The sequence below is a fragment of the Myotis myotis genome, unplaced genomic scaffold (genome assembly GCF_014108235.1).
Source record: "Myotis myotis isolate mMyoMyo1 unplaced genomic scaffold, mMyoMyo1.p scaffold_m19_p_2, whole genome shotgun sequence".
Lineage (NCBI taxonomy): Eukaryota > Metazoa > Chordata > Mammalia > Chiroptera > Vespertilionidae > Myotis > Myotis myotis.
The window spans coordinates 178,638,816-178,664,460 of NW_023416324.1; the positions used below are offsets into that span (position 1 = coordinate 178,638,816).

At 39.3% G+C, this 25,645-nt stretch overlaps 2 protein-coding genes across 10 annotated transcripts in view; one reads left to right on the forward strand and one right to left on the reverse strand.

The window, feature by feature from the left end:
- The window catches only part of GNB4 (G protein subunit beta 4), a 41,650-nt gene extending 26,873 nt beyond the window's left edge, over positions 1-14,777 (forward strand). For all 3 annotated transcript variants that reach the window (XM_036349581.1, XM_036349582.1, XM_036349583.1), the window contains 8 exons: positions 533-571; positions 6,523-6,629; positions 7,707-7,770; positions 9,127-9,289; positions 10,720-10,786; positions 10,890-11,091; positions 11,849-12,065; positions 13,236-14,777. In XM_036349581.1, coding sequence (XP_036205474.1) covers positions 533-571; positions 6,523-6,629; positions 7,707-7,770; positions 9,127-9,289; positions 10,720-10,786; positions 10,890-11,091; positions 11,849-12,065; positions 13,236-13,342 — 966 coding nt within the window. In that variant the 3' untranslated portion in view covers positions 13,343-14,777. The remainder of the gene's footprint in view (positions 1-532; positions 572-6,522; positions 6,630-7,706; positions 7,771-9,126; positions 9,290-10,719; positions 10,787-10,889; positions 11,092-11,848; positions 12,066-13,235) is intronic.
- A 3,871-nt stretch (positions 14,778-18,648) lies between these two features.
- MFN1 (mitofusin 1) overlaps positions 18,649-25,645 on the reverse strand; it is a 37,444-nt gene continuing 30,447 nt past the window's right edge. For all 7 annotated transcript variants that reach the window (XM_036349591.1, XM_036349586.1, XM_036349588.1 and 4 more), the window contains 2 exons: positions 24,397-24,531; positions 18,649-20,673 (listed from right to left, as the gene is read on the reverse strand). In XM_036349591.1, coding sequence (XP_036205484.1) covers positions 20,592-20,673; positions 24,397-24,531 — 217 coding nt within the window. In that variant the 3' untranslated portion in view covers positions 18,649-20,591. The remainder of the gene's footprint in view (positions 20,674-24,396; positions 24,532-25,645) is intronic.

A 25,645-nucleotide genomic window follows, 5' to 3' on the forward strand; every position in this document is an offset into this window, starting at 1 on the left:
ATGGAAGTAACTTAAATGTCCATCAATTAATTAATGGATGAACAAATGTGATATATCCATATAATGGACTATTACTTGGGCATAAAAAGAAATGAAGTACTGATATGTGCCACCCTATGGAACCTTGAAAACATTATACTAAGTGAAAGAAGCCAGACACAAAGGGTCATTTATTGTATGATTCCATTTTTATAAAATGTCCAGAATAGGCAAATCCGTAGAGGTAGAAAAGTAAATTAGTGATTACCAAGGGATGAGGAAAGAGGGTTTCTTTGTTTGGAGTGATGGCAATGTTCTGGAATTAGGTAGTGGTCATGGTGAATATACTAATCACTCAATTATACACCTTCAAGTTGACTTAAATGGTTAACTTTGGGTTATGTGAATTTTATCTCAGTAAAAGTTGTTTTGAATAAAGATTATGTGGTACAGTGAAAACACATTTGCAAATCTACATTTGCAATGAAAATATTGAGTTATACCTAGTGATTTCCATGTCTAAATGTTTTATCATCCTCTTTCTTTTCTTCAGGATGCCAGGAAAGCATGCAATGATACAACACTTGTTCAGGTAAAGTCGTCGTCCCCGCCCCAGCTCCAAGCCCCCAGCCTGTTTACTTTAGTGATTCACATGAAACAGCTTTGCACCAAGGCAAATGACATTCAGATTCTTTTCTGTTAGTATTTAATTGAAAAAATGAGATTTCTAAAAACACTTCGTAATTTGTCAGATGCTGTACAAGTGCTTTTAAAAGCACACTTGTTAAAATAGAAGGCCGTGGAAAATAAATACTATAAAATATATAGATTCTTTGGTTTCTTTTTAGGGAGCTTCTTGATTCTTTTAGATATACTCTGATTAAGCTTTCTTATTAGGTTAATTAACATTAATAATTTTCATTAAGAAATGTTTTATGTGCTTTACAAACATAAAACTGGCTTTCTTACAGGCAGTTAAAATTATAAATGTTTTACTCTTTGATCATCTACCATTAGATTTTTATTTGGGCTGGGTTTTTTTTCCCCTAAAGTTTGGAGGTATGTCTATTCTTTTCAGTTAATAGTCTACAGAACATATTCTTACTAGAAGGGATGCATGTAGCATAATTTTAAATCAGTTATACTTTTTCTTGAACTACATATTGATCCTATAATTACTCTGTGGAATTATTTATATTGAATTACCTTCAGTCGCTCTAAATTGGTTTTATGCCTGATTTCTTTTTTTTTTTAGTTTTTTATTTCAAGAAAAACGATTTTAAATATGAAGTTACATACAATAAACACCAATTCAAGAAAAATTATCTTACATATAATAACATTACATGCAATAAACATTAATATTTCAAGAATAAAAGGATTTTAAGTATAATAAAATTACCAAAACTCTACTAACATAGTATGATATCACAAAAGTTGTAGGAAATATTAAAAATCTGCAAATAACAGGGTTACTTCTATTATATTCTAGTATATTTTTCCCCCTCTGGCTCTATTTTTGTTCATCAGTTTATGTTGTTCATTATATTCCACAAATGAGTGAGATCATATGATATTTAACTTTCTCTGACTGGGTTATTTTGCTTACATGATGCTTTAAAGTCTATTTTGTTGGATGTGAGTATTGCTACTCCAGCTTTTTTTTTCCTTTTCCATTTGCATGGAAAAATTTTTTCCATCCCTTCATTTTCATCCTGTGTGTGTCTTTTGTTTTGAGTTGGGTCTCTTGTAGTCAGCATATAGTTGGGGCATGTTTTTGTATCCATTCAGCTACCCTTCACCTTTTGATTGGAGCATTTAATACACTTACCTTTAGGGTTATTATTGAGAGGTACTTATTTATAGCCATTTTAATTCTGTACGGCTAGGTTTCTCTCTCTGTTTCTTCTTCTCAGCAATCCCTTACAACAATCCGTTTAGCATTTCTTGTAATTCTGGCTTTGGTGGTGATGAACTCCTTTAACCATTTTTTTTTGTCTGAGAAGCTCTTTATTGACCATCCATTTTGAATGATAGCCTTGCTGGATATAGTAATCTTGGTCTCAGATCCTTGCTTTCCATTACCTTGAGTACTTCATGCCATTCCCTTCTGGCCTGTAGAGTTTCTGATGAGAAATCAGGTGTCAGCCTTATGAGAACTCCTTTGTAGGTAACAGTTTACTTTTCTCTTGCTGCCTTTAAGAATCTCTCTTTGTCTTTAATTTTTGGCATTTTAATTATGATGTGTCTGGGCATGGGTCTGTTTGGATTCTTCTTGTTTAGGGTTCTCTGTGCCTCCTGAACTTGTGTGACTTTTTCCTTTACCAGGTTAGGGAAGTTTTCTACCATTATTTCTTCAAACACCTTCTCTATTCCTTTCTCCTTTTCTGCCTCTTCTGGCAGCTATTCTAATATTGTTACATTTCACATTGTCCCACAGCTCCCTTAAGCTGTCCTCCTGTTTTTTAATTGTTTTTTTTCTTTTTGGTTCTCTAATTGAGTGATAGTTTCAACTCTATCTTCAAATTCACTGATTTGATCCTCAGCTTCCCCTAATCTGTTGTGTATTCCTTCCAATGTGTTCTTTATTTGTTATGTCATTCTTTATCTCAGACTCTTCTTTTTTCATAGTTGATTTTATCTTTTTTCATACTGTTGAGCATTCTTAACATCATTACTCTGAACTCTGTTTCAGATAAACTTCTTATCTTTGCTTCATTTATCTCTTCTTCTGGAGAATTCGCTAGTTCTTTGCCGGGAGCCGGTCCATGCATGGGACTCTTAATCCCAGGGTCGTGGGTTCGTGCCCCACGTTGGGCGCCATGGAGAGAACAATATGCCGGGGTCCTGCCCCAGCAGGTCCAGGGGTCCCCAAAGGCGTGGACGGAGTCGGCGAAGAAGGAATGACATGGAGAGGGCGTTCAGATGATCATCATAGCAAGGTTCTCTAGCCACGTTCTGGTCAGGATCTCCAGTGAGGTTCTGGTTAGGATCTCCAGCCAGGATATGTGTCCATGTTCTCTTGCTAGGTTCTCCAGGTCCTCCAGCCAGGTTCTATAGCCATGTTCCCTCGCTAGGTTCTCCAGCCAGGTTCTGTCCAAGTTCTCCAGCCAGGTTCAGTCACCAGGTTCTAGTCAGGTTCTCTTGCCAATTTCTGTAGTCAGGTTCAGTCCAGGATCTTTTGCCATGTTCTCTCCAGCGAAGTTCTTCTGTCTGTAGGTTCTGTGTAGGTTCTGTGCCTAGGTTCTGTCTCTCTTGGTTCTGTTCTCTTAGTTCTGTGTTCTAAGTTCTGTATTCTAAGTTCTGTGTTCTAAGTTCTGTCTCTTGCTGTCTAGTTACAACTGTATTTATACCAGTTGATTCAATCCTATCAATCTCTATTACAAAGGTTAGGGCGTTTCTTATCTCCATTCCAGGGAGTAAAGATTATGTAGCTTAAGCATGATTGTTCATAGTTAAAGTGATTAATTACCCACCTGGCACTTAGTTAAGAGGTTTTATTCCCTCCCTAACTTCAGGGGAAAATCCCTACCTGGGGAAACAACCTTTCTCAGAGACCTTGGTTAAAACACATAGTGCCAAGAAGGTGAGCAAACATATTAAGAACAGTATGCCATATATGCCAGGTCCCTTGAAACAGCAAGCATGGACCGGCTCCCGGCAAATTCCCCCTTTTTTATTTTTTAAAAACAGGCATTAAAAAGAAAAACCTGAAATGCTCTCTTGTATCCATTTTAAGAGTAGGATTGGCGCTTTCCGCTATTACCTGAGTCCTGATCTATCACCCCAGGGAGAGCTTGCAAATCCTGCACTTTCCTGGGGTGGAAAGGCTGCAGTGGGGTTAAGGATAAGGCTCCTTGGGCCTACCTCCTCCCATGCCTTTACATTTACCTTTCCTTCCTCAGAAAAGCATGGACATATTTCTTGTATAAAACGTTCTGTCTGACTGGGAGTAACCTTAATTCCTCTGCTAGCAAGCATATATGTTAAAAGATCAATACCGAGTCTTTTTTCTTTAGACTCAGTATGGCACATCTTCTTAATCTAAAGATCAATACAGAGTCTTCTTTCTTTGGACTCAGTATGGCACATCTTCTCAATCTAAGAATCAATACAGAGTCTTCTTTCTTTGGACTCAGTATGGCACATCTTCTCAATCTAAGTTCTGTACTATCCACCTTCTTACCCTACTTATCCTCTATAGGGGGGTCTGCAGTACCCTGGTGGAGTCCTATCCGTCCCGAGTGTGGGGGTTCTCAATGGGGGGGGGGGCTTACCTAGGGGAATCCTGTTCCAAGGCTTCCCAAAGGTGTGGACGGAGTCGGCGAAGACTATCCACCCTCTTCCTACGGTGGAGTCCTATCCGTCCCGAGAGTGGGGCAAAGACTATCCACCCTCTTTCTACGGTGGAGTCTTATCCGTCCCGAGTGCGGGGCGCTTACCTAAAAGGTCCCTGTTCGGGCGCCAGATGCCGGGGTCCAACCCCAGCGGGTCCAGGGGTCCCCAAAGGTGTGGACGGAGTCGGCGAAGAAGGAAGGACACAGAGATAGCGTTCAGTTGATCAGCAGCCTAGCCAGGATCTCCAGCCAAGTTCTGGTCTGGATCTCCAGCGAAGTTCTGCTTAGGATCTCCAGCCAGGTTCTGTGTCCATGTTGTCTCGCTAGGTTCTCCAGCCAGGTTCTGTCCAGGTTCTCCAGCCAGGTTCAGTCACCAGGTTCTAGTCAGGTTCTCTTGCCAATATCTGTAGTCAGGTTCAGTCCAGGATCTTTTGCCATGTTCTCTCCAGCGAAGTTCTTCTGTCTCTAGTTCTGTCTCTTGCTGTCTTATTGCATCTGTATTTATACCAGTTGATTCAATCCTATCAATCTCTATTACAAAGGTTAGGGCGTTTCTTATCTTCATTCCAGGGAGTAAAGATTATGTAGCTTAAGCATGATTGTTCCTAGTTAAAGTGATTAATTACCCACCTGGCACTAGTTAAGAGGTTTTATTCCCACCTTAACTTCAGGGGAAAATCCCTACCTGGGGAAACAACCTTTCTCAGAAGGAGACCTTGGTTAAAACACATAGTGCCAAGAAGGTGAGCAAACATATTAAGAACAGTATGCCATATGTGCCAGGTCCCTTGAAACAGCAAGCATGGACCGGCTCCCGGCAGTTCTTTCATTTGGGGGTTTTTTCTTTGTTCCCTCATTTTGGTTGTCTGTTTGGGTTTGTGACTATGTTTAGGTAGATCCTCTCACCTCTCAATCTCTAGTGCAGGACAGTGAAAAGGCTGTTTCTGACTAATTGGATCAGGCAAAGACTCAAAGCCTCCAGAGACCGCCACTGCCTACAGAAGTGGTTCTCAACCTTCCTAATGCCACGACCCTTTAATACAGTTCCTTATGTTGTGGTGACCCCCAACCATAAAATTATTTTCATTGTTACTTCATAACTGTAATTTTGCTACTGTTATGAATCGTAATGTAAATATCTGATATGCAGATGTATTTTCATTGTTACAAATTGAACATAATTAAAGCATAGTGATTAATCACAAAAACAATATGTAATTATATATGTGTTTTCCGATGGTCTTAGGCAACCCCTGTGAAAGGGTCATTCGACCCCAAAAGGGGTTGTGACCCATAGGTTGAGAACCGCTGGCCTACAGACTAATAGGATTCTGACGTGAGTAGCCTCCAGGCAGTCATTCTCAGGTGTGGTGAAAGTTTTTTCAACAGGGTGGGGTAGTTTCTTCTGCCTGGAGGTTGTTACTTTTGATCTCGTAAGTGGCCTCAGGGCAAGATGTTTTCCAATTGGGTGTGTCGACTGTCTTCCCCCCAGGCAAGGCAGATGTCTAAGTGGGAAAGATGTCCCCCGCTGTATGAGGGAATGACTCAGCCCAGGAATCTTGGGGTGTCTGCCTTCTTAGCTCTATCCCCGAGTCCCCAGTCCTGCTCTCACAGCTCCAGTCTGCTTCACCCTCCCTCTGCTGGAGCACAAGGTGCGTGGCTTCAGAGGGAATTTAGTGTGTTGGCCCTTTAAGGGGGTGCCCGAACTTTCAGCTGCCACTCCCTGGCAGATAGCACCCCACTGCTTTTCACAGCTAGATGTTATGTGGGTACCTTCCTCAGTTTGGTGCTCTCTGCTGGGGAGCCCAGCTTCAGGATTAGATCCCAGAGTTCTCAGTGGCACCCCCCCCCACCCCCACCCCCGCACAGCTGAGCTCTCTCTCTGGGGCTTCAGTTGCCTGTCTGTGGGTGCCTGGCCAGCCCTTTCGTGCCTCCGCCCCTCCTACCAGTCTCTGTGTGGTCTCCACCTTCGGTCCTTGGGTATCTGGGTTCTCTCTTGTGAGTTTTCCATTGATTATTCAGAAAGTCTTTCCGTATTTCAGTTGTAATTCAGCTTGTTCCTGGGAGCATGTCTGTTCAGCATCCTCCTACTCCGCTGCTATTTTTTATCCCTTCTTACACCCGATTTCTTGCCTATTAATTGTTCTTACTTTGTTTTCTGAGCTATGTCTAAGGTAAAGAATAACATTTATGTTGCTTTCTAAAGATCACATCAAATATGGATTCCGTGGGTCGGATACAAATGCGAACAAGACGTACGCTGAGGGGGCACCTCGCTAAAATCTATGCCATGCATTGGGGCTATGACTCAAGGTTTGTACCTGCTATCTCCAAACTACCTGCAGAATTATAGTCATTAAGAATCTCCATTCGCATTTCCTTTAAAATAAATAATTTTATAGTTAGTAAACAAACTGTATTTATGAAATGTTTGCAGAAAATGCATCCAATATGAGACTTTGCTTTCATTAAAAATAATCAGTGACACTTTAAAAGTTTAGAAACCTTTACTATGGAAATAAATTTATCTCTCAAAAATATCCATTATTAAATTATCTAGGTAAACTGTTTAGGGTTTCTTTTCTTTGCATGGGGTGTTAATACTGTTGTTTACTATGCCAAAAGCAGTTCTGTTGTATGTTAACCTTGCAATTTCAGTTAACATAAAATATTGTTGAATATAGCTATGTACAAGTTCCTGGATATTGCTGTAATTATTACCTAAATTCACAAAGGATGGAAGTACATATGTATTGTTAGCTCTACAAATTGCATTTTTCAAGATGCATTCTCTTTTGTGAGACTACTTGGTTAATTCAAATAGCAGTTATTTTTCCATCTTTTGCTTTGGTTTGGCATTTATTTTCTGCTACTCCTCTGTTAGTTTTCACTTACTTGATTTCTTGTATGTGTAAATATCTTATCTACCAGGTAGTGGAGCCCTCAAAGGTAGGAAGTATTTTCTGAGTGTACCCATAACACTACCTTCACATCTCAATTGATACTTTTTGATTGAATGAAATACGGTTTTTAGGCTTACATCTACTCCATTGTCATTAAATTTATATCACTAAACACAAGCCAGTCAGCTAATACTTACCAGAATCTTGAATAAGAATCCAGAATGCTGTCACCATGAAAAAGTTGAATCATAACCTGACATTTTTAGTAAAATGTCTAAATTTTGCTAAATTTTTATGTTATGATGAAAATTTTGGCATGCAGAATACATTTCTTTTAAAGTTGGAGGGCTGTTTTCTGGTATCAAGTTTTTAATTCAAGAAATTATATATATATTTTTTCTGAACTGTTCTACATTAATTCCATGCATAAATAATCTAAACTACTTTTTTCCTCTAAGTGTCAAATTATTTTTGTTTGTTCCTCTAGGCTACTAGTCAGTGCTTCCCAGGATGGAAAATTAATTATTTGGGATAGCTATACAACAAATAAGGTAGAATTTCTTAATCATTCTCTTAAGTAACCTATTATTTGATTTGATGTTCATCAGTTCTTTCCTTTATTCTGTAATTTTCTTCTAAGATAAATTTATTCTATTTATTTTAATCTAGATCCTCTCTTGAAGCTTAGGCTTTATTTTAATATTTAGCCCCATTTTCATGCCCAAGGACAACTGCAGGAATATTTTTCAATGTGTTTTACTAGACTTTCATATTTGAATATTAGAGAAGAGTGTGCATCAGTTTTACATAGAAATAATTTGCTAAACAAATTCCAATTCCCCAGTGTGACCATGACTCTGAGATTTTTATTTCTAGCTGTGGGTGAGGAGGCTTTTCGTTGGTCCACTCTAGGCATTGATGTGTGTGTGGGCTGCTCAGAAGAGACAGCGGACAACTTGCTTAGAGCTCTTGCTGGGGAAGCCAGCAGGTCCCCCTCACGTGTCCACTGGAAGGAATGCCTGACACACAGGTGCTGAGTGGTAGTGGAAAAGCTTCAGGAGAACTTTCAGAGGTCAAATTCCTTTAGGTTCTGTGTACTCTTTTATTAAAGTTTAAAAAGTATTGTTTTGTGAAGTAAACAGTATCTTCAGCCTGTTGAGAATTTAAAAGTAGCCAAGATAGATTTGCATTATAACAGTTCTTCTACTTTAACTGGTATTAAGCATGGGTCTTTCAATGATATTTTCCTAAAACAAAAAAATGTGTATTGAAAATACTGTTTTAAGTTAAGTGAGAGCACAGTAGTCACACACAGTGTATTGATTCTCTGTATGGACCACTTAGCCTTAGAAGTCCCATATACCTTAAATTTTACTGCCTGACCTGCAAATGATTGGTGTTGGGTAAGAAGGCCCCAGATAGTGGTAGGAGTAGGTAGTGGAAACTCTTCCTGTTGTTTAAATTCGAGCCTATGATTAGAGGAACCATCTCTTCATGGGAGAACCATATTTAATAGACTCTGATACTTATATTGGAGGAAATTCCTCTTTTGCACAGGACTGCAAAAACAAAGAATTTTATTACATTTTTTACCTTTAACATTTTACATTTAATATTTTAAGTAGTTATATTGCATTGAAATATCCTTGTTCTTGCTTCTCTTAAAAGAATAATTTCTGAAAAGAGCAGTTAAATTGAATTATTTATAATTCAGAAATAGGTATTTTAGTGTGCATTAGTATTTTATTTTTCAGTGTTCTCTTTCCCAAGCCATTGCATTCTTTATTTTACCTTAATTTTTAGATGCATTTAATTTTTCATAATATTTGCTTCTTTGTAAATAGGTAGGAAGATGAATGACTGTCATTCCTTAGTGATGGATTTTGTGCATTTCATTTGTTCTGCAGATGCATGCCATTCCTTTGAGGTCCTCCTGGGTGATGACCTGTGCTTACGCCCCTTCTGGTAATTATGTGGCTTGTGGAGGACTGGACAACATCTGCTCTATATACAACTTAAAGACCAGAGAGGGAAATGTGAGAGTGAGCCGAGAGTTACCGGGTCACATAGGTGAGCTCCACTGAATATTGTCCTGTTTTTCTTAAAAAGGTATTATTTTTGTAAGGGTGATACATTTATTGCAAAATATTTACACAATAATGAAAATACAAAAATAAAGCAAATATTTTTTGTATTCTCTGCAACCATATAACATCACAGGGTTTTGGCATATATACTTGATTATGTAATTGAAAGTATATATTAAGACTAAAGCCCCGAATTCGTGCACCAGTGGGATCCCACAGCCTGGCCTGTGGGATTGGGCCAAAACTGGCTCTCCGACATACCCCGAGGGGTCCCGGATTGCGAGAGGGCACAGGCCAGGCCAGGCCAAGGGACCCCACCGATGCATGAATGGGACAGGGAGGGATGCAGGAGGTTGGCCAGCCCGAGAGGGACTGCGTGAGGGCTCCAGGGCATGTCCAGCCTGCCTCCCTCAGTCCCGATCGGTTGGACCTCAGCAGTAAGCTATCCTATTGGTTGGAGCATCTGCCCCCTGGTGGTCAGTGCATGTCATAGCGAGCTGTTGAGCTGCCTTAGTATATCTTTAGCATATTACGCTTTGATTGGTTGAACAGCCGACTGGACACTTAGCATATTAGGTTTTTATTATATAACATTTATAAAGTGTTTTTCACTGTGATAGCACATTGCTTTATTCTCCAGAGTGCACACGAAACCATAATTCAGTGGTAGCGCATTTGGTTAGCAGTGTTTATTATGATTTTTGGCCACTCATCGGGTTTCTGCCTCTCTGAATTCCTTGCAATACTATTTGACCATGCTTGTTACAAAATCTCTACAATGGCATTTCCCTGCCATTTTCATGTTTTGAAATACTGGTGAATTCTGAACATTCAAATGCTACCTTTTTCATGAAGCCTTCGCTGGAGTGGTGGTTCTAATTTCTCACAATACTTTTAATCTTTCTCCAAGGTACTTAATCCCCATCTGCCATAGATTATAGACATTCGAGAGGAGTATGTCTCTCAGGTAATTGTAGTAGGTGGGAGGGACTTCGTATTACTCAGGTTGTAACTTTTAGAGAGTGTCCAACATGATGTCATTGACATAGTAAATACCTAAAAGAGTTGGTTGATAAAATTTAGTTTCAGATAGCATAGAGTTTGAAGTAATTAAAATTTGAACTGTAGAATGTACTAAAAAACACTGTTGCCCAGGTATTAAATACTTAACAATACATATAAGTATTTGTCCTAGGCTGGGTAGCTCAGTTGGTTAGAGTATTGTCCTGATACACCAAGGTTGCAGGTTTGATACCAGTCAAGGCACATGCAGGGAGCAACCAATGAATGCATAAGTAAGTGGAACAACAAATAGATGTTCCTCTCTCTCTGTGTATGTATATTAGTATTTCATATGCTTATGGGGTTATTTGATCAATGATAACCTAAAATATGTTACTCTCTATGCTATAGGCTACTTGTCCTGCTGCCGTTTTTTAGATGACAGCCAAATTGTTACAAGTTCAGGAGATACAAATTGGTAAGTTTATTTCAGAAGAACACTGATTTGGGTGTTGAGGGTGATAGTAGGAACTAATATAAGAAGATATAATGGTCATTATTTTTTTCATTTTTAATTGCAGTGCGCTATGGGACATTGAAACTGCCCAGCAGACCACCACATTCACTGGGCATTCTGGAGATGTGATGAGTCTTTCTCTGAGTCCTGACATGAGGACTTTTGTTTCTGGTGCTTGTGATGCCTCTTCCAAGTTATGGGATATTCGAGATGGAATGTGTAGACAGTCTTTCTCTGGACATGTGTCAGATATTAATGCTGTCAGTGTAAGTGAATAGCATTTCTAAGGGACATTTATTGTGCATTTGAAGTACGAACTCTGTAGCATGGTTTTCATAACACATTGCCTTCAAGGATTCTTACAATTTATAAATTCTTATAAATAATGGGCTCTTATGACATTGAATTCCCAAATAGTAGGGGTTTGATTTAAATAAGAAAAATAAACCCAGCCCTGGCCAGTATGGCTCAGTTGGTTGGGTGCATCTTGTGTACCAAGAGGTTGTGGGTTTGATTCCTAGTCAGGGCATATACCCAGGTTGTGGGCTCCATCCCAGGTAGGAAGTGTGCAGGAGGCAGCTGACCGATGTTCTGCTCTCACATCGATGTTTTGCTCCCTATCCTTCCTTTCTCTAAAAATCAGTAAAAACACATCCTCAAGTGAGGATTAAAAAAATAAAAGAGTACACATATATAAATTCTGTAAATAGTAACATTTATATTTAAATATTTTAATAAGACATATGGAGGACCAGAGCTAATATTTACTGAATTACTTGCTATGTGTTAAATAATAGGCGGTGTACTTGGCATATGTTATTTCATTCAATTTTAACCCACATTCTAAAACTGAAACTAAGGCCCAAAGTGTTGAAGAATCTTTAGTGCCCAACAGCACTCACCGGTAAGAAGCCAGGTTGGAATTTGAATCTAGGTCTGTTTTCCCCCAGAGCCTGTTTATTATACTGTCTCACATGGTTTTTGTACATGTCCATGGAATATGTTTATTGCTTTTCTTTCTAGTTTTTTCCAAATGGCTATGCCTTTGCCACCGGCTCCGATGATGCCACTTGCCGTCTCTTTGACCTTCGTGCAGACCAAGAGTTATTATTGTATTCTCATGATAATATTATCTGTGGGATCACCTCCGTAGCCTTCTCAAAAAGTGGGCGTCTCCTGTTAGCTGGTTATGACGACTTCAATTGTAACGTGTGGGACACACTAAAAGGAGATCGTGCAGGTTAGTACCTACGTCCACATTACGTTTGGGTTTTGTCAGGGAACATGAAAGGTTCCTGACTGTTGTTGGAGGCTCTTGGATAACCTGGATCTAGGGAATGGCAGCCCAGCTCTTCTTATTCATGGTCATTGTGGCCATGTTCTCTGAGATGGATTTTCCACTTTTCTCCCTGGAATGGATAAACTGGCTGCCAGTTTAGGGGTGATTTCAGGAGGCAAGCTGGGTGGTAAAACAATTAGCAAGTCAACTTTCTTTATTCCCCATTTTCAGCAGTTTCACCAATCTCACCTGGGCCTGTTTTCTTCGTTAAGAGACTCTTCTTTACTCTCTAGCAAATAAGTCTCTATAGCAGCGGTTCTCAACCTGTGGATCATGACCCCTTTGGCGGTCGAACGACCCTTTCACAGGGGTCGCCTAAGACCATCCTGCATATCAGATATTTACATCACGATTCATAACAGTAGCAACATTACAGTTATGAAGTAGCAACGAAAATAATTTTATGGTTGGGTCACAACATGAAGAACTGTATTTAAAGGGCCAGAAGGTTGAGAACCACTGCTCTAAAGCCTCATGTCTTGGTGCACGTTGGAGTCACCTGGCTCTGCAGTGCAGGACACCTGGGAAGCCCGATTCCTGAACACTTTCTAGCATCTTAGTTTACCCCATCTTTGCCGCCACCTGGTTCTGGAGATGCCGGGGCTCACTAGGACCTGACCCTTTGGGAGGTTCTGCAGTGTAATTTTGTTTCTTGGCTTACCAGACCATCTGCTATGAACTGAGCATTTTAAGGTCCACTAAGATAGTCCCCACCATCCAGCTTTGTAGCCATTGCCTGCTTTCATTCTCTTATTGTCTTTGTGGGTTTTTGTCCTTACCCTTTTAAATTCCTAAACAGTTCTTGAGGTTTCTGAGGGAGTAAAAGTACAACATGAACATTCCCAGGGATAATTTTCTACAACCTCTTAAGACATTGTAGGAAAGTTCACAGTTTGCATTTTGGAGCTTTCTGTTGCCCAAAGCCAATTACTTTTTGGAAGTATTAGGTGTTTTGCCTGGGTTGAATCAATTAGCACCCATAACAAAACAAAAATGTGTGTTTCCTACATTTTTAAACATATGCTTGAATTTAAAACTTGCCGTTGCTATTTACTGGACTTTGTTTTTCAGGTGTTCTTGCTGGTCATGACAACCGGGTCAGCTGTCTGGGTGTAACTGATGATGGCATGGCAGTGGCAACAGGCTCTTGGGACAGTTTTCTTAGAATCTGGAATTAACAGTGCATACAATATTTCTGTTCTCTGTTGGTATCTGGAGAAATCAGTGCTACAGCCTATAGCTGTGATAAAAAAATTCTAATATTTGCTGTTGAAAATTTTTCTATTGAGGTTACTACATACAAAAGGAAGCTTTCAGTAAACTACAAAACAGAAAAGGATAAAAAAAAACAAGGCAAAGGTGCTTGCTGAGATCAAAAGGACCAGTGCATTGAGCTCATTTAACCTTGAAGTTTTACTTTCACTAATTGTTTTCTTTGTGTAGAACAAAATGTACACATTATAGCAACCTATCATGTTTGATTGCTTTCATTTATGAACTTCATGTTAAACTTGTATACACCAGAAATGTCACATTTTTTATTTCTGTAATGGAGGCAACAGGCACAGTAATAGATAGAGGTAATACCATGTGTTTAGGTTTGAAGAGTCTCCTTGAATTCTGACCTCCCTTTTTGATCTAAAAGATCCTGGTTGCTTACTGTATTAAGAATGCTGACAGGGAGGTGCCTGAGGAGAGCCCTTTTGAGTATCATTAGTTTCTTGGTGCATCCTTTGCCTTCCTATCAATTTAAATAAGTGCTCATTTTCAGTCCTTCGAGGGGAAGATGATCTGAAGGGTAGGGGATAGAGATTTCACTCTGAAACTTTAGACATATGTAAGAAACTTTATTAATAGGAAGACAGCAATAATCTCATATAAATGATTCTTGGCATTTTAAAAAGCAGATTATGATCAAATAACACTCCGCACGAGTAATCCTCTAAATAGTTGGTTTCATATTCTAGAATTGAGTTTGTATACTCATTATTCCAGGACATGGATGAACACTTGGATTGTCCTTGCACCTGAAGAACTTTTCCTAGTGTTCTATCAGTATGCATCTAGATCTAAGGAAATAGGACAGCATTGTTTTGAAAAGTGTAAAATCTAACCAGTCACTAGATCTGAGTAGTTATAGTTGTGACAGGGTGGCTTCATGAATTTATGTTCACACATATGAAATCTGAATTGATGTAAACTGTCAAATTTTAAAAAGGGAACATTAAAGCTCTGCTCTTCTGTAATATTTTCCTTCACACAAAATATTGGTTTCTATGTGGCGTGGCTCTGCTTTGAAGAATGGCTAGATCCAAGTGGCTCCATTTTAAAGCCAAAAGGAAAATTCCAAGAGTAAGTACTTAAAGGAGAGGAAAATACTAAGCAATTCATTCCTCTGCTTGTCAATGGTATAATAAAATGTTGTCTGTTACTAGAATGAGCCCTCCTGGATTTAAACAAAGATACTCTCCCCCTTGGATTTTCTCCTACAAATAAATCTAAATGACTGACATGGGATGATTGTTAGTCTTGCTTGATGGTGAAGTCATCGGTTATCCTGATACATTATAAGAAGTGTACTGTTTTGTTAAATCAATAAACTATCACTGTTGAGATAGGTCTCTGTTAACTTTTGATCACCTGGAATCCTAGATATTCCCATTTTTTAGGTCAGTTCTCATTTTTATATTGTGAATGTGCTAGTAAGTGCACCAACTATATTGAAGTCAGTTTTAACATCAGTTGATATTAAAAAGAGAATAAAATGAATAAAGGAAGATTAAGATATGGGGCCAAGAAAACATACTTGTAGATGGCAGGCATAAATGTATATTCATTTATACATGGATTTCTATGAACTTTTTGCTATTACTACTTGTGGACTATATCACTTCATAAAGAGCAGCTCTTTGAGATTAGGCAAGAGTATTTTAAAGCAATATATTCATTTCCAAAAGGGGGTGAGGGTTTGCCATGTAATTCAGCAATTCATTCCAAAATCTTCAGCACTTCTGCCATGTGCAAAATAGCCTTGTGTAGAGAGGGTATCCCCTCTAAAAGTTATTCTAGGAACTTTAGTGAGAGGCACACTAACTATAGTTCTATGGTTTTAAACATCTGGATAAAAATGATTTATTTTACTGTCAGTTTATGTGGATAGTTGAAAATCAATTCCCATAATTAAATATGTACCAGGTAACTGAAACCTACTAAGATTGTGGCTAATTACACATGACCAAATGGTTACCTCCTTACCACATTAACTTACTAAGCTTTTGCTTTCTAGTAATATGGATTCCAGTTGCTAAATATATTTACTTGAAGTTCAAGTTCAGCTGATTGTTTAATTCTGTTTTCATGAGACTTCCTGAAGTAAAAAAAAGACAATATAGAATTTGTAGAAACACTGTAGTTTGAATCTTAGTTTTTGAATACTTAAAAAAGGCCAAATGTAGTTTTAAAGAATTTGTATTATCAAGAATATGGCTGGTTTGGCTCAGGGGTTGGAGCGTTGGCCCACCAACCAAAGGGTCACAGGTTCGATTCCTGGACTAGGGCACATACCTTGGCTGCAGGTTGGTCTCGGCCCCTGTTGGGGCATGTGCAGGAGGCAACCAATCGATATCTCTCTCACATTGATATTTCTCTCTCCCACACCCCTCTCTCTAAAAAAATCAATGGGAAAAATATAATCAGGTGAGGATTAAAAAACAAAAAAGTATATTGGAGTTAACTAAGCCCTATTTTTCTTTTTACCTTGTAAGAAACAGGTTTTATTTGTAGACTCTCTAATCACCCCATAAAGTTGTTTTTAGAGATCTAACAAGAACTTTTTAAAAATAGTATTTTAAAGGCATACATTCTTTTCTAAAATAGTGACCTGCCATGTGATTAAATCACCCAAAAACCTGCTCAAGAAAGGACTTCTTGCTACCATGAGCTAGGTCCCTCCCTAGCTCATATTTCTATACCTATGACTCCAAGGTTACACATACCATACTGAGTTCCATCTTCATAGAGGCAAAGATTTGGTCTTAATATTTCAACTATAAGATAATAGCAAGCAGTTCTTTTTAATTTAGATTCAGCTGAACTGATGAATACTATGTGACGAAAGTGTAGTCTGCTAGACATAATGGATTATAGGTGCTTCTGGAGTATGGGGTAAGCAATTTAAAAGTTAACCTTGATGGATCTTGACTTATCCAGGTGAGAAAGTGAAATTTTATTACTGTTAAAAAAGATACTGTGAAGTATTATATAATTGACTTTTTCCTGGCATTTTTGAGGTCTTAGATTTAATAATACCGACTGACCATTTTAAAAGCAAAAACCTTCAGGGAAGCTTATGCTTTGAACACTGTGAATGTACCACATTATAAAACTTTAACAAGCCCCGCCAGTGTGGCTCAGTGATTGAACATTGACCTATGAACCAGGAGGTCACAGTTCGATTCCTGGTAAGGCACATGGCTGGACTGTGGGCTTAATCCCCAGTAGGAGGTGTGCAGGATGCAGCTGATACATGATTCTCTCATCATTGATGTTTCTATCTCCCTCTCTACTCTCAAATCAATAAAATATATTTTTTAAAAATAACAAAATTGAATACTTGTGACTTATTTGTTGATGTATATAATAGTAAATGTATACAAACTGATTAAACAACCTCCCAAAAGCTTATTTTAATAATTTCCTTTCTATGATTTTTATTTTTTATTTTTCTAGAGTCTTTAGGGTGTGAGTCAGGCTTAAAGAAATTTTTTTAAATTAATTACTATGTTCAGCTGCTAGTTCCCTTTTCGCCATTGTGGAAAGCAAAATTTTAAACTTTCTCCCATCCTGTTAGAATTTTTAAGACCCACAAGCTAAACTGTCTTTCTTGTGAGGAAAGGTAGCACAATGATAAAATTGGCATTTTAAATTTGATTAAGTAGAATGTAAAGTACTTTATACTTACTAGTTCTTCCCTCGTTCAATTTTAGTTGGCTTAAATTTAGTGTTTTTAAAAATATTGGTTACCATAGGTACTCATGAAAATGGTTTGTATTTGAATGTCTTAGCACTGTTTTAAAGAGTAAAGGTACAACTTGTATTTAGCTAATTTGTTTGCATGTTGATAAAATTTCCTCTTTTTTCTCTTAATCCAATTACCCTATAAAAGACAGTGCAGCATTATGAAAAAAACTGGTTGTGTTCTAACTGGTGTTCAATGTGCCCGACAAAAAAAATCATACAATATTTATTTCTTAGTTAATAGAACCTTGGAGATATACTTGGTACTTCCAGCCTTTGATGTGTCACACAATGGTGCTCTATCCTTTTGTTTTCTTTGCAAAGAAGCATTTGCATATTCTTATTCAAAGGCATTCACATTTAAGTGGGTTTTTAAACGTTAGATTAAAATGTTTTTCTTCACTTAGAATGGTTTTGACACACTTGTGGCCAATTGACTTGGGATGTCAGTAGTATAGCTATGGGAGAGGTGAATGTACTAGATTAAAGCTCTTGTACAAGCTTTAAATCAAACGAAAGATGGATTTGTTCCACGATTTAACTGTATTCTTGGATCTTTCTTGCACAGTCATTCCTGTATTTGTACAGTAGCTCTGTGAAATAATGTTGGCTGTGAAATGATATTGTAATCAATAAAGTACTTTAACCAGATTTCATGTGGTATATTTTAAGTCAAATTTAGATTTCAATATTAAGTCCCAGACCTAAACTACAAGCCCAATATGTCCTTTATCTAAATACTAGAGGCCCGATGCATGAAACTCGCGCAAGAGTAGGCCTGCCTTCCCCTGGCAGCCGGCACGGGTTTCCCTCTGGCACCCGGGACCGGGCTTCCCTTGCAGCCCTGGCTTCGTCCGGAAGGTCTTCTGAATGGCTGTCCAGTCTAATTAGCATATTATGCTTTTATTATTATAGATTTGTAATGAGCTTCCAGAGCAAGAGATCGTAGTGCCCCTTTAGTACTATGTTAGCTTACCCTTAAAAGGACCACAAATTGTCATTAAAAAGCAAAATTAAGTCATCCTTTCCCTTGAACTCCCTTTGGAGAAATAATTCCATTGCTTATAGGATTTTAAGTTTTTAAAAAAACATTCTTATTGATTTCAGAAAGGAAGGGAAAGGGAGACACAGAAACATTAATGATGAAAGAGAATCATTGATAGGCTGCCTCCTGCATGCCCCCTACTGGGGATGGAGTGGACAAACTGGACATGTGTCCTTGACGAACTGAACCCATAGTGAAGTGCCATCCACTGAACCAAACTTGTCAGGGCTAGAATTATAAGTTTTTATTTTCATAACCACAGCCTTGGGGGAGGATTAATGAGGAAACTTCCAATATACGACCAGGCATGCTAAATGAGTAAATCCAATCAAAAGATGAACCAGTCTGCCCAAGACAGTTTATATACTTACCATAAAATTAGGAGCAAGACTCACTAAAATGCCAGTATAAATGCTACATTTATCAACTATCAGACAAGTTTTATTCTCACCTTGCAAGTTTGCATACTTATTTTAAAAATGTAGTTTTGTAAAAAGTTTGAGGTTATACAAAGTTTATAAATTAATCTGCAAACACATAGTGAACAAGCACTCTGAATTACATCAGGTGTAACTTACATGATTTCTGTAGAATTCACGGGCTGGGTCATAGGTGCACTTACCTCTAGGCATAAAGGTTGGGTCTCATTATTTTAGTGTCCATTTCCAATATTCATATAGATTTTCAAACTTGATCAGGTGGAATGCATTCAAACTGGTGATGGAAAACTTACTACAAACTTATATACCAGAATCACAATTCCTGGACTTCCCAAATATTAGCATGCATCAGGATGACCTGAAAGGCTTCTTACGAGAGTGCTGGCCCCCAGAGCTAGTGTTCGATTCTTGGGTCTGGGGTAGGACCAAACTTTGAGAGCCATAGTAGTATACTAATGAGGCGATACCAAACCACTATGCTGTTTCAAAATTTCAAGTACTTTGTATAAATTTAAGAACTAGAGCTTGTAACTTTAGACATCAAGTTTTCATGCTGCAGGTGCTACCTGATCCACACTTATTGGTGGCCTGTACCAATTTTGGTTATAAAGCAACAACAAAAACTATAAATTTTTATTGCAAATTTGGCATCCTAGTATCTGATTGGCATAAAAATATATTTTTTAAGGGCTTGTGGCCTACATAATATTCTCTTTAAAATAGCCTGAAAAATAGTGTTGTTGCACCAGCTGTGAAAAGACAGAACGGCATCCAGGAGCCTTAAAGGCACAGAAAAGGAAGCACTGAGTATTAAAAGAAGAAAGGAGCCTGAAATGTTATCCCTCTGGAAAAGCAGCACTGTGTCCTCCTTGCTGTCTCACAAGCACCTAGGGGGATTGAAGATGATTTGGTGGTCCTCAAGGCTCCCTTTGGCATAACAAAGCCCTAGAATGTCATTTTTTAAACGTTTCCATGTAAGTTTCAATTAGTTTTTAACACAAACACACACAATACTTGAATCCATAAACATTTCATTAAACTAAAAAATACAGTGATAATTTTTAACCATGCCCTGGCAAATTCATACAATTAAATAAAAGTAAAGCCACCACAGGAGGACAATTCATCAGTATCCTCAACAAATAGCTTCTGAAGAACAGAATTTTTACATGACTGTAACCACTCAGAATTCAGACCTCCCATCTGGCTATTTTTATCACTTCAAACTTCTAAAACTTAACTTCCCTTACTGTACTCATAGCTGAAGCTGAAAATGTTTCTCTAGAAACATCAGGAAGCTATTTCAACCCAGATACTTTTAGAATAACCTTTATACTGCTTTACGTTAGTTTTAATGGGAATATAAGGAGTAAACAACAGCTTATTTATTAGTGGTTTACATACCTGCCAGAATGGCAAAAATGACTGTAACTCACAAGATAATACACTCAAGAACATTACACACTCCTTTTTGGTGGTTAAAACAATGCAGGTATAAAACAAAAAAGTGACTATTCCCATTAAAGTGACATCAAAAATTAGTTTTGAGAAGAAAGAGCATTCTCTAACTCCTGGATGCCAGGAAGCTGAGTGTTTCAGAAGCAAAAACGAAGAGAGCCCTAATCAAGAGTAAGGCCCCACCCCTCAGGGGTCACATAGTTGGTTCTGCTGTTCTTAACTAATTCATCACCTTACCACATCAAACAACTTAGCCTGTTCTTTACCCAGAATTAAATTAAGAGATATAATAATACTCTTCAGAAATGCAAACACCCTGAGATAGGTCATTACCAGAATCTACACAAGAATTTGCTATTTAGGTATAGTGAATACAATTCATATTTAAAACCATTTCATAAAAATAACTGTCCCAAATCATCCAAGCTGCATTTTCTCCTATGATGATCACCAAAGCGATTTCTATTGTTAAGATTCTTCGTCATTGCTTGAATGTAGAAACTGCTTAGTAAAATTCTCCAGCTCATTTTTAAGTCGAACAGCTTTATTTCTAATGAAAAAAAACACACGAACAAAACACCAAAATCATTAAGGTCAATTTAAAAATGCATTCCATCCAATCTTAAAAAGTAAAAAACACACATACAACAACACTACCCAACTGCTGTTACATTTATCTGAACTCAGACTACACTATAAATACCCTTTTAAGAGTACTTACATGTGCTACTACATTTAAGAATACTTATATGTGCTACTACAGCTATGCAGTAAACAGAGTCCAATGCTCAGGACTTAAAAGAATTATTAAAAAGCGTAGAAAACAGGAGTCCTATCGCCTTTCATGGGAGTCAAAGCCTAAGTGACGTACAGTTATAACTGTCCTTGAATTTCCTTTAAGCATCAAGTACAGAATAAGTGGTTTTATATATGGACCATGGTATAACCAAAAGAATTTTTTTTAAATACTAGAATCGTATTTGATTGCGAACTGTCCATAAAAGAAGGAAAACTGGACCTAAAATTGACCAAGGAACACAGATTCGCTCTTCCATTCTCATACTGTGCCAGAGCACACACACATACTTGAATGAGCTTCTCCCTTTCTTTTTATCTTGGTCTTGTTTTGTTGAGTGCACATGCTTGAGGTCATATAAGTTAGATGTATATGAATTCTACTGTATATTTCTTCGAACCACTCTCCTGAAAAACTAGGTAAGTTCTATCTCAATGGCTGAGCCTGATCTAGTAACAATGGAGATTCCAATTATCTATAACTAGAGGCCCGGTGCACAAAAATTTGTGCACTCGGGGGTGGGGGGGGTTCCCCTCAGCCTGGCCTGTGCCCTCTCGCAGTCTGGGACCCCTCGGGAGATAACGACCTGCTGGCTTAGGCCTGCTCCCAGGTGGCAGAGGGCAGGCCCAATCCCTAGGTGCAGCCCCTGGTCGGGCTCAGAGCAGGGCCGATTGGGGAGTTGGGGCGCCGCCCCCTGTCATGCACAGAGCAGGGCGGATTGGGAAGTTGTGATGCCACCCTCAGTCACGCTCAGGGTAGGGCCGATTGGGGGGTTGGGGCACCACCCCGTCACACTCAAGGCAGGGTCGATGGGGAGGTTGCGGCGCCACCCCGTCATGCACAGAGCAGGGCCAATCGGGGTTGGGGCACTGCCCCCTGTCACGCACAGAGCAGGGCTCATCTGGGGGGTTGGGGCTCCTTACCCTGTCACGCACAGAGCAGGGCCCATCAGGGGGGTTGTGGAGCTCCCCCGTCACGCACAGAGCAGGGTCGATCAGGGGGTTGGGGAGCGCCCCCCTGTCACGCACAAAGCAGGGCCCATCAGGGCGTTGAGGAGCTCCCCCCTGTCACTCATAGAGTAGGGCCGATAGGGGAGTTGGGGCACCGCTCCCTATCACACACAGAGCAGGGCGAATCAGGGGGTTGGGGCGCCACCCTCTATCACCCACAGAGCAGGGCCGATCAGGGGGTTGGGGCGCCGCCACTCTCACACTCAGGGCAAGACCGATGGGGAGGTTATGGCTCTACCCTGTCACACACACAGCAGGGCCCGTGTGTGTGTGTGTGTGTGTGTGTGTGTTGGGGGGTTGGGGCGCTGCACCCTGTCATACACAGAGCAGGGCCGATCAGGGGGTTGGGGCGCCGCACCCTGTCACACACAGAGCCGCAGGGCGATCAGGGGATTGGGGAGCTCCGCCCTATCAGGCACAGAGCAGGGCTGATCAGGAGGTTGGGGCGCCTTCCCCTGTCACGAACAGAGCAGGGCGGATAGGGAGGTTGTGGCCCCGCCCCCTGTCACACAGAGCCACAGGGCGATCAGGGGGTTTGGGCGCTGCCCCGTCACGCTGATCCCGGTGCCGGGAGGCCTCTCGGCTCTGCTGATCCTGGTGTTGGGAGGCCTTGCGGCTCCGCTCATCCCGGTGCTGGGAGGCATGTTATCCTTTTACTATATAGGATAGAGGCCTGGTGCATGCGTGGGGCTGGCTGGTTTGCCCTCCTGGGTGTCCTGGATCAGGGTGGGGGTCCCCACTGGGGTGCCTGGCCAGTCTGGGTGAGGGGCTGAGGGCTGTTTTCAGGCTGGCGGGTGACTAAAGCTCCCAACTGCTCCTTTTTTTCTTTTTTTTTTTTTTATTCTGGGCCAGCTTTAGCTCTGGCTCCAGCTCTGAGCCCTCTGCTGCTGAAAGCAGGTATCTGGTTTTTTGGGTTCTATAATTGAAACAATGTATAACTCCAGCTCTCAGATCCCGGCTGGCTGAAAGCCCGGCTGGGGTTTTGTTTAGCTTCTATATTTGTTACAATGTTTCAAACTGCAGGCTCAGAGGCCGGCAAGGCAGGCGGGGAATGTTGGTTTCCTCCGTCACTGAAGCAAGCAAGCCTCATGTTCGCTTCAAGCTGCCTGGCTGCCGGCCGCCATCTTGGCTGGCAGTTAATTTGCATATCGCCCTGATTAGCCAATGGGAAGGGTAGCGGTCGTACGCTAATTACCATGTTTCTCTTTTATTAGATAGGATAATAAAGGCGTAATATGCTAATTAGACCAGATGTCTTTCCAAAGAAGCGGGGCTGCAAGGGCAGCCCAGGTCCCGGGTGCCAGAGGGAAGCTGTTACCAGCAGCCAGGGGAAGGAAGGCCTAGTCTTGCACGAATTTTGTTCATCGGGCCTCTAGTGATATATATATATATTTTTATTTTTCTCTTATAAAAGGATGAATTAGTAGATCAAAAATATTCATACTTCTTTAAGTCAGTCCAGCCAAAATCAGAAAAGTACATAAGTGCCAATTATCTGTTTTGTCATTTATGTTCTGCTATGACAAGATGAAACTATTTAAAAACCTCCCTAGGTTAAAAAACAAAAAAACTTCTACTGCATATAGTTTTACCAACTTTGAAAGTTTGTCTTTGGGAAGATCTAACTTGAAATGGGAGCAATGGAGCACTTGGTTGTGACTGGTTGTGAGAAAGGAGGCTGGGGCCTAAGGGATAGGCAGTCATCTTCTCTGGAGTCTGAGACTGAGGTGCACTGAGAGTGTGCCTGCTGTCAGATTGGGACACCATGGAGAGACATGACCACACGTGCTTTAAATAGACGTCTCAAAATTCAGAACCCAAAGACAGCCTCTCCAATTTGTAGACATTACAGACTGCTCTTATATGGGCAATTGTATATAGTAAGTACCCAGGTAAGTAGCAGCAGGGACTAAATGATGCTTAATGATTCCCTCAGATTCATACGTAAACCAGCAAATGGGTAATGAAGTGGAAAGCTGTTAACTGCCAAGAAGTAGAGACCACATGGTAAAACTTGTTCCCTAAAACAGAATTGATTTAGACCCCTGAAGAATCCATGAGAAACCATATTAAACAAGAATTCCACATTAAAGTACGTGGTGTTTTTTTTGTTTTTTTTTTACTTTCATAGCCTTGAATTTAATATTCCCCAGTGAAAACGGAAGTTATGAGTCTTGGAGATACAGGATTAAAAAGTGATACTTTTAATTACAGAACTTGTACTCTCAAAAGTGACTAATATAGTTTAACAGAGAGTTTGAAGTTGACATCTAAAAGCATCCATTTACCTCAGATGTTTCTTCTTGTTGAAATTAGCATTCATTGAAATTTTTAAACTATGGAACATTATAATTTAAGCCATCAGAAAGCTAAAGTTTTAATATAATCACTAGTGATTTACATAATTATATTTTGGTAATGAGACTAATAAATGTTCATATTATTGAGAAAAAAATGCTTTAAGTACCTTAAAAGCTTTGAATTGTTTTGTATTTCCTCCAATTGATCTATCTCTTTGGAAAATCTAGCAATTTCTTCTTCCAGATGTTTTTGTGTAATATCAACTTGTTGGCAAAGGCGAGCAAAAGTGGTTGCCATTTCCCTTAAAATAAAAAACAATTTTATCAGCTATCACAAATGTCTTAAAATGAATGGGCTTTCAAAAGATTATATAAAAGATCACAAGTTTAAAATATTCTTAAAACATAAGGTATTAAAGAACAAAGTGCTAAGAATGGGATGAGGGAGGCATGGAACTTGTAAGTTTAATATGACTGTGGGCCTAATTCCATCTGGCTTCAAGATCAATGCTCAACAGGCACTATTTCCTCTGCCATATGGTTGTAAACATGAACAAGCTATAAAAAGGCAAACGATGGGTATATTTCTTCAGAAGCACAGTAAACCTTACCTCCTACCATAAAAATAATTACTGAGAACAGAAAAGAAAATTTCATTAATCCTATAACTTATGAAAAATACTCTAAATCATAACATTTAACCATGTTTCCAGAATCAAAGGGCATTACTTCTTTTGTGTGCTAGTTCATATGTTATATTTTGTAACTGGGAACATGGCTAGCAGGTGTATTTCTGGAATATCATTAACTGTCTTACTCATTTTTCTCTGCCAATTATTCTCCTGTATATCTTTCCCATTCCATGGTCTTTAATTATCAATATTGGACAAATGAAGCATCTTTCATTATTTTAATGTTTTATTAAATTAATATAGAGCTAGTATTACTTTGAATAATTAGTTAAGGTCATCTCCATTACAGTGTGACATCCTCTAGGGAAAGTTTTCTTTAACTTTTTATTTCCTGTAACATTTAGCAGTTATTGTCACATGGCAGACAATAAATGTTTGACCATCAGTTGAATGGAAAGCTTTATTAACTTTGTTTTTGATTCCCATCAAGGGCACGAAACTCGGTTGCAGGCTAGATCCATGGCCTGGGTTGGGGTGCATTCGGGAGGCAACCAATCGATGTGTCTCTCTCACATCGATGTTTCTCTCTCTCTCTGTCTCTCCTCCTCCCTTCTAGCCCGTCTAAAAATCAAAGGGAAAAAATATCCTCAGGTGAGGAATAAAAAAAAAGAAAAACAAAAAACAAATAAAAAACCCCTATTATATAAAATAGGAATTCAATAACTATTTGGTATATGAATGAACTAATTCAGTGGTCTCAAATCCATGCCCTCATTGTCTCCAT